This window comes from Monodelphis domestica, chromosome 7 (genome assembly GCF_027887165.1).
Source record: "Monodelphis domestica isolate mMonDom1 chromosome 7, mMonDom1.pri, whole genome shotgun sequence".
Lineage (NCBI taxonomy): Eukaryota > Metazoa > Chordata > Mammalia > Didelphimorphia > Didelphidae > Monodelphis > Monodelphis domestica.
The window spans coordinates 130,837,956-130,856,492 of NC_077233.1; the positions used below are offsets into that span (position 1 = coordinate 130,837,956).

At 33.8% G+C, this 18,537-nt stretch overlaps 1 protein-coding gene across 8 annotated transcripts in view; it reads left to right on the forward strand.

The window, feature by feature from the left end:
• The window catches only part of LOC100017234 (phospholipid-transporting ATPase ABCA3-like), a 351,884-nt gene that overhangs the window by 153,916 nt on the left and 179,431 nt on the right, over positions 1-18,537 (forward strand). For all 8 annotated transcript variants that reach the window (XR_470380.3, XM_056805469.1, XM_016424232.2 and 5 more), the window contains 3 exons: positions 77-232; positions 634-844; positions 1,506-1,656. Coding sequence is in view for 7 of the 8 variants with exons in the window: in XM_056805469.1 (XP_056661447.1) it covers positions 77-232; positions 634-844; positions 1,506-1,656 (518 nt within the window). In the remaining variant the exon portion in view is untranslated. The remainder of the gene's footprint in view (positions 1-76; positions 233-633; positions 845-1,505; positions 1,657-18,537) is intronic.

Sequence of the window (18,537 nt, forward strand, 5' to 3'; positions counted from 1 at the left end):
CCAAAATTGTCATATATTATTGGCCACCTTATTAGGAGCCTCTTTCTAACCAGTTTCCATCTTCCTGATTTCTTAGCTAAAAGGATTGCCTCTCGAAAAGTGCTCTGAGGAAATCGATCATATCTTGACCATTCTTGATATGGAACAAAAACGTCATACTCTTTCAAGGTCATTGAGTGGGGGAATGAAACGGAAGGTTTCCATTGGCATTGCACTAATAGCAGGCTCCAAGGTATAGTAAAAGGCAGGGTCAAGCCCTTGCTACAGTCTGACTAGAAAAATCAAGTAATGTCATATTGACTTCATTCTCTAAAAGGGACCTCCCACAGTGTGCTCAATGGGCAAGGCATGTCAGTAATCTGCTATATAGACCCTTCATGAGCTTATGAGAACCATAAGACTCTCTAACTTAACTACCTGCTCACCTCAAAAAATAAATGTTAAGCAGAAACAATGTAGTATCATGTCTGAAGGGAATTTAGAGCAAACTCATAATGCTCCCCTGCATGGAGAGTACAGCATGGCAGTAGGAGTGTAGAGGAGGAAGCAGGGTACCCCACTAGCTTGGGAAGTGATGAGATGCCATCAACTTATCATTTTGCTAATATATGGACTATTCCTTTGGGTCTATAGGTAGTGATGTTGGATGAACCAACATCTGGCATGGATCCAGTGTCAAGGCGGAGTACCTGGGATCTACTTCAGCAGCAGAAAAATAATCGAACCATCATGCTAACCACTCACTTTATGGATGAGGCTGACCTGTTGGGGGACCGCATTGGCATTATGGCCAAAGGGGACTTGCAGTGTTGTGGCTCTTCACTCTTCCTCAAACATAAATATGGTAAGGGAGATAAGGAAGACAGACCAGGCAATTTTACTTTTCAGTTCCCCCAGGTTTCACTCAAACACTGATTATAGTGAGGGATATTCTTTGCTGTTCCTTTTCATGCCATATCCCAAACATCCTTCCATTAAATTTAGTTATCTCTACTTGCTCTGGAGCTAGATCCTTAGATTTGGATAGGAAGACATATGAAAATGATTTATATAATACCAAAGAGACTACGTAAGATGAAAATGTTGTATTATTTTTCCTCCACATCTTTATTATAAATTGTGACATTCACTTTCTGGTTAGTGATGTTTCCTTAGTTAAGTTAGTTGAATAATTGTGAGAATCTTCTCCCTTTTGCAGGGCTGTTTTATTATGATGATTTTCACAAATAGGCAAATAGGAAGTCCCTAGGTAAGCTATTCTTTGTTGTCCTTAGTATCAAATGAAAAGATTTTCTAAGCAAAAGTGACCTGAAGAAATAAATTTTTATTCCTCATTTTTACTATTCCCTAGAAGTCAGAAACAAAACTCTCTGGAGCAGTTTTGAGGGTATTCTTTGGCTACCATCTCACAATTGACTTTCTGTTTCATCATTCCCATGAAAGTAGTCCTACGAAAGCAACAGAAAATCAAATGGGACCTAACTGTCTTATATGGTTTCTTTTAGGTGCAGGATACCACATGGTTATTGTGAAGAAACCTAATTGTAACCCTGAGGAAATTTCTGAACTGATTTCTCAACATATACCAAATGCCATTCTGGAAAGTAATGTTGGGGCTGAATTAGCATTTATCTTGCCCAAAGAGAGCTCAAACAGGTAAGATCTCAGAGGGAACTGGGCTGATGATTTTTTTCTTTTTACATTTTTTTATTGTGAACACCTATGACCTTTTCCACATATAAAGAAAAATGTGATTGCATAGGAAACCATATATCTATTCCATACAGCTTTTTAAAAGTAATATATTAGTAGTATATATTAAATTTAATGTAGTAGTATCAATATTTCCCTGTTTTTCTGTTTGCTTTTGAAATTTTTTAATGTTCTCTTCTGTGTGTTTGGTATTTCAGCAATTTTTTTCTTGTTTGCTTCTTTTTTCTTTGTCACTATCACTTACTAATCTACCTCTTTAACTTTCATCTCTTATCCCCCATGCTCACCCTTGTGACAGAAAAAGTTCAGTCAAACAAAACAGATCCACACATTGGCAGTGTATGAAAATTTTTGTCTCATTCTTCACCTGTGGCTTATTACTTCTCTGTCACGAAATAGGAAAATTTTCATCTTCATTCTTCTAGAATTATTCCCAATTCCTTCCTTAGTTAAATTCCTCAGTCCTCCGAAGATAGTTTCTTTATGGTGTTGTATAAATTATTCTCTGGCTTTTGCTTACTTCACTCTGCATCAGTTAATTCAGCTTTCCCTAGGTTTCTCTGATTCTTTCTCTTTCATTTCTTATTAAAAGTACAATAATTTTAATACATTCTTATATCAGATTTTTCAAGCATTACCTAACATATATACATACACAATTTCCAATTCCTTGCTACAATAAAATTGTGCTGCTACAAAAAATTTTGTACAGAAAAAATTGTATAAAAGTTTTCTTTGATCTCATTGTATAAGCCTAATAATACTGTGTATGCATTTATGCACATTTTAGTAATTTTGACCACTTAAAAGCTCCACCAAAAGTTCATTGGTTTTAGTGTGATCTCACAGGCTCTCCAATAATTATTATTTTCCTTTTTGTTTTCTTTGCCAAAATGATGGGTAGGAGGCAGAGCCTAAGAGTTGTTTTTATTTTCTTTTATTGTTATGATTTATAACATTTCATCATATGTTTATAGTTTGAATTTCTTATTTTTTTTGAGACTTCCTAGTCATATCCTTTGAACATTTATAGTGAAATGGCTTTGGATCTTAAATGTTTTGATCAGTTCCCTCTATATCTTAGGCAGCAGACATTTATCAGATAAAATTTTTCTATAAAGACTTTCCTGCAATTTACTATTTCCTTTCTAATTCTAACTAAACTAATTTTGTCCAAAATCTTTTCAATTTTATATAATCAAAATTGCCCATTTTATTTCTGGTAATCAATTATCTCTTTCCCTTCTTTAGTCAAAAATATTGACCTTGTCCATATTCATCCACATCCAATTATAAAAGTATCTCTTTCTTGTCAAAGAAAAAATATTAATACTGTATTCTGTATTTTAGTCAGAATTCTACTAGACTTGATTTTCATTTAATGTAACAGTAATCTTAATCTAAGACATTTCTAGCTTTGGCAGAAAGCTGTTCAAACTGGAATAGTTTCCCCATCCTTCTAATATGATTTTCTATTCTAAGAAGATTTGAGGAAACATTTTTAGGAATTTTGAACAAAGAAATGATAAGTTAAAGTATAATTTGGGATTAACATTTCAAAATAATTAAGTTACCAAAGCAGTATCCCATTCCCTTAAGGAATCAGTGGAATCCCTGAGAACCTCTCCCTTCAAACATTATCTTAATTCTTCTATAGCTGCCTGTTATCCTATTCTCACCTGTGACTCCAAGAATCTGTAACATTAGAGTGGCCACACCCCAGTAAAACTGTCTCAGTAGCTAAGATAAACCAGGTTGAGGATAACTGACAGACCTCAAACCTGTCAGTGACTTAGTGAGATGTCTACCCCAACTGTGTAAAGGCTTTATCTAGTAGAAGGGGCAGTTGAGAACAATTTGTTCTAGTTTCCATAGTGTTCCAGTGAAGCAGGCTCTGTGGAGTACATAGAGGTTAGTCAGACATTGAAGATGCAAAAAAACCCCAAAAAACAAAAACAAAAAACCACCATATACTAGGCCATTGCCAGTTAGCCTGACATTTGACTTGACACTGGACTTTGATGACTTTGAAAAAGAGAGTGAAGCTGATGATTTACTTTGTGGAACTCTGCCTCAATTAAATTCAGTCCATGAGCAAGTCAAAACATCTCCATATTGTCAGTCTTCAGAAGGAAGAAGGAACAATAATTTTTATTGAAAAGAATAGGTCATGGAATTAATTCCTTAAGGAAATGAGCAAAGAAAGGTAGTCCAGTAACTTCTGGAGTAGGGAAGGCAGCAATGTAAACAAGACTACAGTTATTCATTTTTTAAAGGTTGGCCAAATCTTAAGGTATTTGCTTAAAAAAAAACAAACACTTTTTCCCCCCTCCACTTGCTATTTCTCTTTCCTAGAGGAATTTTCCAGGAGTCTAGAAAGGATTTTAGAGAAATTAAGCCTACAAATCAACTAGCATTTATTAAATACTTATTGTATGCCAGACCCTTTGCAAAGCACTGCAGATACAAAGAAAGGCAAAAAACAAAACACACACACACACACACACACACACACACACACACACACACACACACAAAACCCCAACAACAATTCATGTTCTCAGAGAGCTTTTTTATTTCTGGTATTATTTGGGAGTTAGGATCATATTGTCCTGAAAAATTTGATTTATATTAACCTCATCTGACCAAAACCTATCCTATGGGATAAGAAAATTTACTATGATCCTTAAATATTCCCTAGATAAGAAGTCAGAGGAAGAATCTCAATTATCTCTTAGACTGATAGCTGTCCAGATATGCTGATGAACAAGCTACTATGATTCTGGTGTCTAAAGGAAAGGCTGAACTAAGAAATTTATAATTTTAACAGGCAGGACAGGGCATTCCCTGCCTCCCCAAATCTTGTACTACCCTATTTGCCTCAATAACTTGTGTCTTTTTTTTAACCTTATTTTTTTGCAGGCATATAAGCAAGAGACGTGGGAAATGGGGGTGGCCATTGACTCTGGTTCAACCCAGTTAGGGTCAATGCCTTGGTTCTGACTGCTAATTAAGTGGTATTGGTTCATTCAGTAGCTCTGCTGTGGTTTAAACCACTGTAGTAAGTTACTCAGAGATCCCTTTTTGTTCTCATTCTGGTTCTGATTTGACCCTAGTAGTATTCCATTGTATAGTTTGATCACTGGTTAAATGACTGGTGAGAGTGCATGTCATAGATCTCAGTGTTGTATTAAGGATACATTAGAAATAAGCTGGGAACTTCTTCGTTCTGTTTACTGTCTCGGTTATCTATTTTATAGTGTTGTTGCCAACAACAACCACAAAGTTTAGATTGACATAGTTTGAGGAGTTTAGTAAATTGATTTTAGTGAATTAGTCTTAGTTAATTTGACTGAATGAATTGGTTTAGTGAAATCATTCTTTTGGGTTCCTCAGATTCTGGTTCAAATATTCCTAATAAAAATTTTTATTCTGAACTATTGAATCTAGATAGTCCATTTCTTCTGAAGACATCCTATAGGTAGTCTCCTGGACAATTGAGAAAAGATATATTTGAAGGAACATATATTATCTAAAATTTAAAAGTCTCATTGAAAATATTTGGACAGGATTAACTTCAGGGAAAAAATATCCTTGTCCCTAAGAAGAATTCTTTGATTTATCACTCTTTGTGAGTTTAGATTGGTTATAGAAAATCAATACCATCACAAAATGGTTTATTGGCACATTTCACAAGACCCTTGTGAATAAAATAATAATGCCCTAAAATTTAAAAATAAAAACCCAACAATTGGCTCTGAGTTCTAACCCAGAAGATGGATCTGCAGGCCTTATATGAGTGAGGAACTAGGGGTCCTGGCCCTAACTCTCAATACATTTCCCTAATTCTTCCCAAGAAAAGTAATGTGAGAGTGATAAATTGGAGAACAAAAAGTAATGGGAAAATGTACTAATACCACTTATTTGGTATTAGTTATCCTAAGTTGCCTGCATTCTGGGTATGTTAATTTAAAATTAACATAAAGGTGTTAACTTTAAAAATTAAAATCTTTCATGAGTTTAATTTAATTAGTTAACTTCCATACCTGGAATCTCCCTACATTCTGTAATATAGTGCAATTTTGATGTTAAGTTCTCCTCAGTAAGCAAGTACCTCCTTCCACTGACTGACTAGACTTTCAGTGGGAGATAAGGAAAAACTACAAACTAATCTCTAATAAGTCTTAACCCTGGACAGATTGAGGTACAGACATGAGGACAATCAAGACAGAAAAAAATTATGGCATTAGTAAACTGATTTGAGACAAAATTTGTATCTGAAATATAGTGTCTTCACTCTAAGTTTTTAAGTTATGGTATGAATATTTTTGCAAATTCTTAAATGTTCTAGTGGATTTTTTTTTGAGGCAGGGAGATTTGCAGCTTGCAGAAACCAAGATTACATGCAAATAACACTTGACATTTTAAAAATCACTTTTTCCCTAGGAAAATGATAGACTTTTTTACTTTTAGTAGAAGGTGATTTAACTGCCAACAGGAAAAAAATGGTTTTCAGTCTACAACTCATAGGCCTTATGAAGTGATACTTTACCATTGTATTTTCTTCTGTGAATGTTTAATAGAAATTGTTTAGGTAATTTAGAGAGAAAGTTACCTCTGGGCAGCTGGGTGACTCAATGGATTGAGATCCAGGCCTAGAGACGGAAGGTCCTAGGTTCAAATCTTGCCTCAGATACTTCCTAGCTGTGTGACCCTGGGCAAGTCACTTGACCCCCATTGCCTAGACCTTAACACACTTTTGCCTTATAACCAATACACAGTATTGATTCCAAGTTGGAAGGTGAAGGTTTAAAAAGAGAGAGAGAAAGTCACCTAAAAGAAACTGTAAATAGACTATGCAACTCAAAATGTAAAAGATGAGAAAATTCATACTGGAAAAATTAGGTATAATGTTAGACCAAGATATGATTGGGAACTGTGAAAGGGAACTTTTATTCTGTTTATCTATTTTAAGTTAATCAATCAAGAACTTAAAGTACCCCTACTTAACAGTAAGTCACTAAGAAAGAAAGTTTATGCCCTAAAGGGCCACAAGCACCGCCCCCTAACCCCACCCCACCCCAGCAGTGCTAAGCAAATTGAAAGACTGTGATGGGTTCCTGAGATGTGACAGACCAGCGCATGGTGAAAGGAATGAGAAATCAGGGAGACAGGAATTGATGTGGAGAAAACTGCTTATAAAAAAGCCAGCTGAGGGCATCTGATTCATTCTGATGCCTCGGTGGCTCTTACTGAGGGAGTACTTCTGCCTTGGACTTTGACGTTGAAGATTGATTCTGCCCTGTTAAGACTCTTGCTGAAGAGACTAGCATGACTCCTGGTTGGTGATCAGGACCTAAGGGAGTCTGTCAAGTTGAGCTGGATTTCTTTGGATTGTCAATTATAGGGTATTTAGCTAGGCAATATTTTCTACCTCCTTCCTAAATTTCCCTCTTTACTATCTCTTGTAATAATTAAAATTGGTGAGGATATAAATTGTAGTGAGTTAAAATAGTGGAAGACTTAAATTGTAGTAGATATAAGAGTGGATGGGTAAGTTGTGACTGCAGAAAATATGTTTTCACTACAGTGTCTTGTTTTTAAAATCAATATAAGGTGGTCGCCAGGGAAATATTCCCAATTATTCAAATATACCCAAGTCATCTGGATTTTATAGAGATTTTAATTAATAATACAATGAGAAATTAAAGAAAGACAGAAAGACAGAAAAAAGGAAATAATGAGAAAAGGATAAGCTGGCCCTGGCCAGTCCTGGCCAACCCAGGCCTAAGCCTTAAGAGAAAAGATCAGTCAGTCCTTAATCACTCACCACAAGATCTGTCCAAGCAAGGATATAGACACCAGTTCAGCCAGCCATCCTTCTCCAGAGAGAGATTCTTCTGACTGTCCTCAAGAGACTGTTCCAAGAGCCTGTTTCCAGAGCTCTCTCCCAACAGCCTCTCTCCTTAGAGACTGGTTCCCAACAGCCTCCTTAGAAATTGTTTCTTTTCTCAGATTTCTCATCTCCTTATATAGGGAATTTTCTCCTATGTCACCTCCCCTAAGTTCTCCCATCTACCAATCACAGTAGACGTTTTTCAAAGGACAGACCATTCTTAGTCCACACCTAAGAAGGTGTAAATTTTTGAGTAATTCACACCAGAAAAGCTCTGAGTAAGTTTCTCAGCTCTTTGTTCCTTGTAAATTCACAAGTTGCTTGACCTTTATAGGTACTTATCTCAAGAACTTTTTGCCTTATTATAAGTCTGGGTTTAAGCACTTTTCATTGTTCAGAAAAGAGTTTACAATTTTATCTTCCCCTAGGGCAGACTTAAGTAGGTGAAGTAGAGTTCTCACATTCCTGATCTAAGTAGAGTTCACTGCCCAAATGAGGAATGGTCTTAATCCAATCTTATGAAGTATGTTCTGGGAATTTTTAAGGTTCACACTCTACCATGCTGCAATAAAGCTACTAAAGCTACTAACATAACTCATAGTTTAATTTTTAATTTTTATAAGTGGCAACGACAATAATTCTTTATTATTTTTGTCAAAACAAATTTTAATTATTACATTTGGCCACCCAATATTAATTATTACAGAACTAAGGATGATACGGAAATAAAGAAAAGTAGTAAAGGTAAAGTGAAGCAAAAAAGATCCAATTTTAAAGTTGAAAAGGTTTTAATCAAAGACCACTGGAAGCAGAAAGGAAGAGAGCAAGTAGAGATAAGGGATGGAGTAGAAAGTTAAAAAACAATTGGAATCCATTTGCACTGACTGTGAATGGAGTGTTTGAAGTAAAGGGATTAGAGTTGTGGAATAAGAGATTAAAGAGGAGGATTTTTTAAATTTCATTGAGATAAAGATATGAGAAACTTTTTGAAGAATTGCCTGTTAGCAATCTGAGATAGACAATATTCTGTCAAGCTACAACTTTTACCAAATGCGAACAATAGTATTTGCAGCACAGAATTAATTATTTGAGTATGGCATACCAAAATTCTATCCATGAAGATATTCAAATCTTTATGTGGGAGACATACAACCATAATATTATGCTTAAATAGTTTTCTTTTTTGGGGAGAGCATCATTGACCCCAAAAAAGAGGAAGATGAAAATGTGAAACTGCCACCACAAATCTGGAATTGACCTCACTGAAAGCAGTAGGGTCTATAATTTGAGGTACTAGTAACTGATGGCCTTTGGGAAAATTGAGAGTTCAATATCATTTGTGATAGTAAATCCTAATTTGATTTGATTGAATTTGTCCTAAAATTAAATTATAGTATGGTCTCATATGAAATGTATTATTCTATATGGATAATTATGATGTCTCATCCTCGATACATAGGTTATACCTTAATGCAAAATACATATGATATTTGGCATTAAGGAGATATGCTATAGAAACTTCATGAATAACAATTAAAAGTGTAATTACTTTATACTGGCTTTTTAATTCATTTAGTATAGAATGTCCTATTGATAGATGAATTAAGTGATTTTCTATGTAAGATGATTCCAAAGAGTATTCAAATGAATTGATGTTATTTGGGAGTAAGTTTTGTATTGTGTTTAAAAATGCACAATATTCTTAATGTTTCTGTAGGGCTTCTCCTTTTTCTTGTATTATGATTTCTGGGAAAATATGTATAAGAAATACTTTGAATTTGAAAAATTATACCTAGAGAGTTATGTAATAATTTTTTCCTTATAATTTTTTATTCTCAGGGCCTGTCCAAGTATTCCAATAAACCAGTTGGTCATGATATTGATTGTCTATAGCAAATCTAAGCCCACAGAGTACTAAATCAAAGAATTCTTCTTAGGGACAAGGATATATTTCCCTTTAAGTTAATCCTGTCCAGACATTTACACAGAGATTTTTAAACTGGGCATTAGATGATGTATATTCCTTCAAAGATATCTTTTCTCAGTTATCCAGGAGACAACCTATAGGAGTGTCTTCAAAAGAAATGGACTATCTAGATTTAATAGTTTAGAATAAAGAAAGTCTTAGAACTATTTGAACCAGGATGTGAGGGATCCAAAAGAATGATTTTTGCACCAAATTTTTCCAACAAATCAGAGTTAACTGATAGCAATTCACTAACCCAATTCATTTAGCCAAATTATCTAAAACTAATTCATTAAAATAAATTTACTAAACTCCTCAAAATACATTTTTGTCAGTACAAGCTTTGTTGCTGTTGTTAATTTCCTAATTAACTTCACTTTTAATCTAGATTCTCTTAAATTTTGAATTGTTAAACAACATATTCATGAAGTTTAAAAATTCTTAAATATGTAAGTTGGTATATTTGGACTTTAAAATAAATAATAATAATAATAGCCTACTGATTGGAAAGGGACCACAGATTTTTTTTTCTCATAGGTTCTCTGTGGAACTTACCAAAGCCCCGTAGGACCATCTCTTTGCATAAGGTCATAAAGTCTTCTCAAACCAGCAAACAGCAGACTGTAAAATTCTCAAATAATGAAATGATTTTCATGAGAAACTAGGACCTCACACAACTGAAGTCAGAGTGCTTACAAATTTGATATATAAGAAAGGATTTTTATCCGATATATTGTTTGACCATTGCTTTTGAAAATTATAAAATTGTACCTGGAGAATGTATTGAAGTCAACTTTTAAATCAGTGTAGTCTTAACAGATCTCAGAGTTAAAGATTTTTATTTTTGCTTTAGGGGTTAATGTACAATTCCTTCAGATATGGATATCTGTTAACATAGACGCTTATAGTTATCAGTGTTTTTCTGGGTTTTGTATGAACTATCATGCCCTTACTATATGTGTTTAATTACAAAATATGATTATTTTCTTAATTTTTAATGATTGATTTCTGCCCTAAAGATGATTTAAAGTAGAAAGGATGATTAAGATGAGGCCTTTGTATACTTTGTTAATTAACTTATTGCAACAAAATGAGAAAATAATAATAATGACTATACCTAACCTTAAACTGAGATTAGAGGAGTTTGCTATTCAAGGTAAACATTCTTGGGATTATATTTTCATTTACTCTGAGTTTTTACTTCAGGTATGATTTGTCTGGATTTTCATTAAATCAGTAATGCACCATTTGAGGGAAATACTATGTGCTACTCAAAGGAAGTACAACCTGAAGTATAGGTGGATGTCTATGCCTGATGAAATTTAAGGCATGACTTTGTAAATGTGATGGTAGGATATTCTTGACTCAGTTTGCCCATTGTGCTAATTCCTTTCTGAATAAGCAAATTTCTCACCTAGTTAATCCTAAACCTGGCTAGGATACCTTGTGAGTAATATGGAATTTTGCTATATAACTGGTCATTCCAACATAAAAGTTAACTTTAACTCTTACCTGGAATCAAATGGAACTGAAGAATCTTTATCCTATTATGCTTATGTCAAGTTGGTGTTGTTGAAGGAACAGTGTTGACTTTGTTATATCCGAGTCCTTCCTTCTTCCTTTTGTAGCAAACTTCTATAATCAAGGCAGGTGAATTATAAAAGTTTTTATATATGTGATAAATTCTGTTATTTGTGAATCTTGAAATTTCTCAGACTTGTGAATTTTTCATTGGGACAATTCCCTATTGGGACTATTCCCCATTTTAAATAGTGAAGCTACTTATATCTAAAATGTGAGAACTCTACTTAGATCAGAAATGTGAAGACCTCTAGTCCACCCATACTTAAGCCTGCTTTAGGGGAGAAAACTCCTTGCTGAACAATGAAAAATACTTAACCCCATACTTAAGCCATGCCTATTTTTAGAATTAATACAAAGGGGTGCTAAGTACCTATAAAGGTCAGGCAACTTGTGAATTTACAAGGAACAAAGAACTGGGAAACTTACTCAGAGCTTTCCTGGTGTGGATTACTCAAAAATCCACACCTTCTTAGGTGTGGACTAAGAATGGTCTGTCCTTTGAAAAACGACTACTGTGATTGGTAGATGGAAGAACTTAGGGGAGGTGACATAGGAGAAAACCCCCTCTATAAGAAAAGGACAGGCTGTTGAAAAGATACAGAGTCTCTTGAGAGACAGGAGGTTGTTGAGAGAAGGACAATCTCTAAGGAAGCTTCTCAAGGGAGGCTGACTCTGGCTGGAACTCCCTCTGGAGAGACTCTGTCCCCCTGAATCCTCACTTGGACAGATCTTGTGGTGAGTGATTAAGGACTGACTGATCTTTTCTTTTAGGGCCTAGGCCTGAGTTGGCCAGGGCTGCCAGGGCTGGCTTATCCTTTTCTCATTATTTCCTTCTCTCTCTCTCTCTCTCTCTCTCTCTCTCTCTCTCTCTCTCTCTCTCTCTCTCTCTCTCTCTCTCTCTCTCTCTCTCTCTCTTTCTTTGATTCCTCATTGTATTATTAATTAAATTCTCTATAAAACCCAGTTGACTTGGGTATATTCATAATTGGGGATATTTCCCTGGCAACAACCTTATATTGATTTTAAAAACAAGACACTGTAGTGAAAACATATTTTCTGCGGTCACAATTTACTTACCCACTCTTAAATCTACTACAATTTATATCTTCCACCATTTTACTTACTACAGTTTACAACCTCAACCATTTTAACTCTTACAGTTTAAGGCATCCACTCTTTTAAATGCCACATATTGTAATGCCAAATATCTCTGAGTTACTATAATATGATGCAGAAGCAAAATGGGGAGCATGGAAAAACTATCCCTCCTTTGAGAATGCATGCACACACGTATATTCTTAAATCATCTTAAAAAGAGGTGGTAACTTGTTCTGATACTATACTCAAATACATAATCATTAACAAGGGGGATAGGTGGTAAGCCTAAGGACTTATTTACCTACTTGCTTAGGTTAAAAGTTGAAACAAATAATGACCACATATTCAGAATAGTAAAATTAGTAATATTAAAGACTTTCATACTTGTGTTATAAATAAAAATAATCTGGAGGCTATTTATAAGCATTTTTAGTAAAGAGAGAAAGGAGGAAAGAGACAGAGACAGAGAGTTAGCAAAACCTTTCTAGATCAGATTCTCCATTTTGCTGGATGGCTGCCCCCACTCCTTAAAGACTGACTGATGAGATGAGCTCGAAGAGCAACTCTAAGGGAAAGGTACAGAAGCCAAGAGAGCTCCTTGGCTTCCCACCCTAGTTTTTAAAACCCAATATGCTCTGCCTCTGTGGTCACCATGCACTGGTCTCCCACGATGCTCACATTGACACAAGGGGACAACAGGAGACTCCAGCGTCAGACTATTAGATATTGATGTTACTATGACACCTGTGTCCCACCATTGGGATGAGGTGGGATGGAGGTATTGGGGGTATTTTACTTCATGCACTTGCATCACAAGGCTTTGCACATATACTTAATAAATATTTGTTAATTATAACTAAACTCTCAAAATTACATGATAAATCCACTGATATCAAAAAAGTCTTGGACAAAGTACAACAACAAAATACAAGCATAGATATAGCATAATCATTTTAGTATTATAAAAATATCTCAGATCAAAATCTGGAATCCTTTATAGTGAGAGAAAAAAAAACAACTAGGAGTTTTCTGAGTAGGTACAGAAGCGAAGCAAGGATACCTCCCTTTCTTCACTATTATTCCATTATAGTTCTAGATATTATAGTGATAGCAAAATGACAATGGAAAGCATTACTTGCAAAAGGTATATTAGTAAATAAATAAAATGTCTGTATTTGCCAGTGACATAATGGTTTAGTTAGAAAATCCCAGTGACTCAACAAAGAAATTGATTGAGATAATATCTTTAGTAAAATAGTAAGATGCAAAATAAGCCTACAAAAAAAAACAATGACCTTCTTATAGCAGCAAAAAATAAGTAAAGTTACACTTAAAATTACAGCAGAGGCTATAAAATAGCTAAAGCATAAGATAACATTTTCACAGTTTTTCTTGCATTATTGCAAATTCAATATTATTTTACAAAATTGTTGGAATGATTATAGCTTCACAATGAGTGAATTAGCATGCCTATCTTCCTACAGCTATTTCAACTTTGATTTTCTCATCTTATACTATATTTTCTGATTTGATAGGTATGAGATAATTCAGTTATCTTAATTTTCATTTTTCTTATGATGAACAATTTAGTATTTTCCATTAGGTAGATGATAATTTGCCTTTTCTTTTAGAAATTGTTTATTCATTGCCTGCTTATCTATTGGGGAATGATTCTGCCTTACATATTTGTGTCTCTTCCATATAGATTTTGAGTTCCTGGTTTTAAAATATTAGAGATGTTTGATATATTTTTCAAATCCATATTTTTCTCCCTATTCTATCATCATTTTTTGTGTTCAGGCAAATTTTTTATGTAATATAATTTTTTCTATATTTTCTATATAATAGAAAAAATTCAAATCACTTCTCTCTTCATCTGTGACTTCAACCAAATATGTTTGTACAACATTTAACATTCCATTCTCATTGCTTTATGATGTGATTTTTAAATATATATATATATATATAGATCATTTACCCATTTGGAATTTATTGTAGTACATGGCATAATATTTTGATCTGAATCTATTTTCTACCAAACTGCTTTTCAGTTTTCCTACATGTTTTTATTGATTATTGATTGAATCTTTCCCCAGTTGTTTTTAAGATTGAGTTTATTACTGGAAATTGCATTCTGTTTTTTTTTTTAAGACTATTCCACTGCCCTATTGTTTTATTTGCTTTTCAAGCTGGCATCAGATTTTTTTAAAAATTATTTCTTTATGTATATACCTGCCTGTGTTATAAAATACAGGTGTATAGCTACATGTGTGCATACATATTATAACATAATGCTTATATATTTATATACCCTGTAATTATACACATATTTTATTATAGATACATATGTATGTCATTGTAGCATAGCAAAAAAATTTGTGTCATATACTTATAATATTTGCCTGTTTATTTGAAATATGGCTTCACATTTTACACACAATTTTTACGGAAATGTCATAGTTTTTTTTTATTTTTTTACTATAAAATAGTGATTGTTTAACTCACCTAAAACAGATACTGATCATTTCCTTTTGGATATCATATAGAGAACATTCCTTAGCATCTCAAGAGTCAGAAAACAAGCTTATGAAAATTTCATATGTCCTCTATGTTCATTACAGTTAGCATAAAGGCCCATGTTATTTATGAATCCAAGAAATTGTTCTTGAGAAAAGGTTCACTGCTTATGTCCCATAAATTGATAGTTTTTGAAAAGGTGTTTAACAATTTCTTGATATTTTCTGCCTTATCTTCATCAAAGATTTGGTCACATGTCTCCTTCAACTGTATTCATCTGTGTTTTAAAATGTTTAGCTTCCATAATAGTCCTTATTTGAGGACTCACTAATATTCATTTTTTTGCTTTCATTTTCATTGATTCTTGGAGATTTATTTTTCGGATAAAGGTAACTTGCACCATTTCAAGCCATCTTTACAAAATTTTTTGTTAAATCAAATTTATTGGGCAAAAAGATAATTTTTTCAGTGCAATCTAGTCCTTAGTACAGTACCTTGGCAACTGTTGGGCGCTTTATAAATTTATTGGCTGACTGATTAGCTTACTACATTTTCTCCCATTCAATTAGTTCTTTTTTTTAGATAATTTTAAACTTTGTTGTTGATGTTATTTTCTGGCTCTGGTTTCCCATTGAAAGAAAGTAGACATAGTTGATATACCTAAGTATAGTAAAAGAGGAATCAATTGTGGATAACCTCAGATTTACCAAGAATATTTTCACATTTCATGCTTAACAGAAATTTTGTATTTTGAACATATTTTAGTTCATTCTTAAAGGAAATTCCATCATTTTGATCTAAAACCTAAAAATTTAACTTAATTTTTGATATTAATATCACACACAAGGTAATTTAGCTCTTCTTGAATTATTGAGGATCTGGCCATGGAAAAGTTACTTGAAATATAGAGGTTTGCCACTTTTTGCTTTCTGCCTTGTCATTCTGAGCCTCTTCATTACAATCTGAATCATGAGTTTCATCTTCATCCATACCCACATTTCTGATGGTATGGGTACTCTTATTCATTTATTATATAAAATATGTCTTATGCATCAGTATTCTAGATTTGGATATTTTAAAGTATGCTTCAATTTAGAGATAACTGAATCTTCTTTTTCTTCTCTCCAAACCATGGGTACCACAAATAGTGTGTGATCAGATAGATATGTATGTGTGTGTGCTCAGTTAACAAAGAATAAAAGCTTTGTCTTAATCACCTATTTTAGACCCAAATTAATGGCTCACTAGATTTTTTTATCTAGAGAAGAAAACTTTATCTCTGATTAGTTTCACTCATCATATATACACTAAAAACTATTTAAATGATTGATGCAAGATATGTACTGATGTTAGAATTAAAATTCTCTACAGACTATGTTAATTTATGCTGATTCCTAGATCCCTAACTTATACACCCAGTGATGTCACTCCTTCTGGACCTCCCTGATTGGGCAGACTTGATCTCAGGCCACCTCCTGGATGCCAGGAGTCATGGGGAACAAGAGACAAGAGTCTTCTGAGGTACCAGGAAGCCATGAGGCCTCTGGCATCCTCCCACATTATGCATGTACTCCCAATCAAAGGGTAGGGCTGAGACCAAAATGGATTTTCAAAACTTTCTTTTTTTAAAAGGAAAGAAGGGGACAAATTTATATTAATTTACACAATCCCATCCTTTGATTCTTTGGGAGATTAACATGTTAGTTTCCCCAGTGAATCATCCCATACATAATATCTGTATAGGATTGTCTCACCAGAGTACATAAGGGCCCAAAGATATTATATATTTCATGGAGGGTTTAATGTTACATTTGGATGTTTCTTAACATATTTGAAAATGATTGATAGATGCATTGACAAGGAGCCATTAGGGGTCATGCCCTCTTTGGCATAAGAGTTTACAATTAGATAAAATAACAGTGTGTGGGAAGGGCAGAAGTGGATAAGGGACCCAACCCACCACAGTTGAATCAGTTGAGTTTTTCTATCCAAAGGCTCACTCAGATGCTCATGATGTTGTGATTGATTTCTGGGGGCATCCTCTATTGAGTCATCTTTTTAGTCCATCTGGAATAATGATGGCCCTTACAGTATCTTCCCCAGGAGACCTGCTTTCCTGGTCCAAGTTGTTAGCAATATCTTTCCCTAAATTTGCTTTTAAAAGATTTTTAGTGTATGAATCTTTAGGATAGCTTCAAAATCTCCCCTTAGGAGGACACAATCCTGCCCAGAGTCTAATCCTAGCATAACTTGATGGTAACACAAAATGAAGTTCCAATAGAGTGAATATTCATTTATAATAATAGCCTTGTTAAAGATGTATGGCTAGGTTACTAATGTAAGAATGCATTAAATAATATGAATCAACTCTCCCAAAAATAAGAGGGAAAAATATATAAATAAAAATTATAACAAATCTCTGATACATATTCAAGGTCTAATGGAGGTAGTTTATATCCTACAAGCATATGGGTCAGGTGCAACAATGTTCAGTTACATGCTATCTGCCTATAGAGGATAGAAGTCTGACAAAAAGGGGAATGTGGTTCCCTAGTCTGATTTCTACTCTGTACAAGAGTCATAGGGAATAGCAAGCTGGAGTCAGAGCCAAATAAGGATATTCACATGTCTTGCTGACTCATATCCTACAGGGTAAATAAGAAAAGGCCTACCTCAGAACTTTGCTGAATAGTTACTTTTCTGATTTTCCCCTGAAACAGCTGACATTTATCACCCCTAGAGGGGTTTTTGACATCTGTGATCATCTGTTTATCAGCACTTATTAGTGGTTGTTGGAAGTCCCTTTGTAATTTTCCTGGATCAGACTTAAACATCAGTATAGTCTCATAGGGTTTAGTAAGCAATGACAGATTTTAACTAGCTTTGGGGTATTCAATGTTATCAGTTTTGTTAGACATTGTTAACTGATTCTTCAATACCAAATATCTGTTATAATTCTATAAACTCAAGTTTAAAAAATCATTCTTAAAAATAACAAAAAAGAAAAAATTAAAAAGATCATTTCTCAAACAGTGTAACAGGTAAATATATGTATTTCAAAAAATATATACTTAAAATTTTAAACTATTATATCCCTAATAAGGTCATGATTTTCAATACACATATACATAAGTTTTTCCTCCATTAAAAGCCTTAGCATAATTGTTAAGAGGAATATTTCATATTGATGAGATTACAAATCCTTCAGAGGACAAGAACATTCTTCTATTCATAACAGTATTTGAATTTGTTTTAACCCTTATTTACTTTCTCATTTGGTTATAATGCCTAGATTTTTTATTCCAATTAATTCATGTAAAAGTAGAGGAAAATTTTTGCAAAAAACCCAATTCATTGAAAAACAGGTTATTAAAAATTCTTGAATATTTTAATAAAGGAATCAAGACAATCAGCAAAAAAAAGTCTTAGCATAGACTTTAATACAACAAGTAAGGCAAAGTCTAAAAAGGAAAAAAATTCCTAGAATTAAAAAAGCCCATTTTGCCACAATTGCTAACAAAACTATGCCCTGTAGTCATGAGAGGTTCCACCATGCATCATCAGATGTTACATAGGTCTCTAATTTGATTTGCTGAATCTCATTCAAAAATTTTTTGAAGCCCAGGGACATTTTTAACAATTTCATCTGATCTATTTATGTAAGAATAATAGGATTGATTAATATGAGTATAGGCATCCTCCAGAAGCAGCTATAAGCATATCAAATGCTGATTTTGTATGTCTGTCTTTGCCAAGGAGGCAT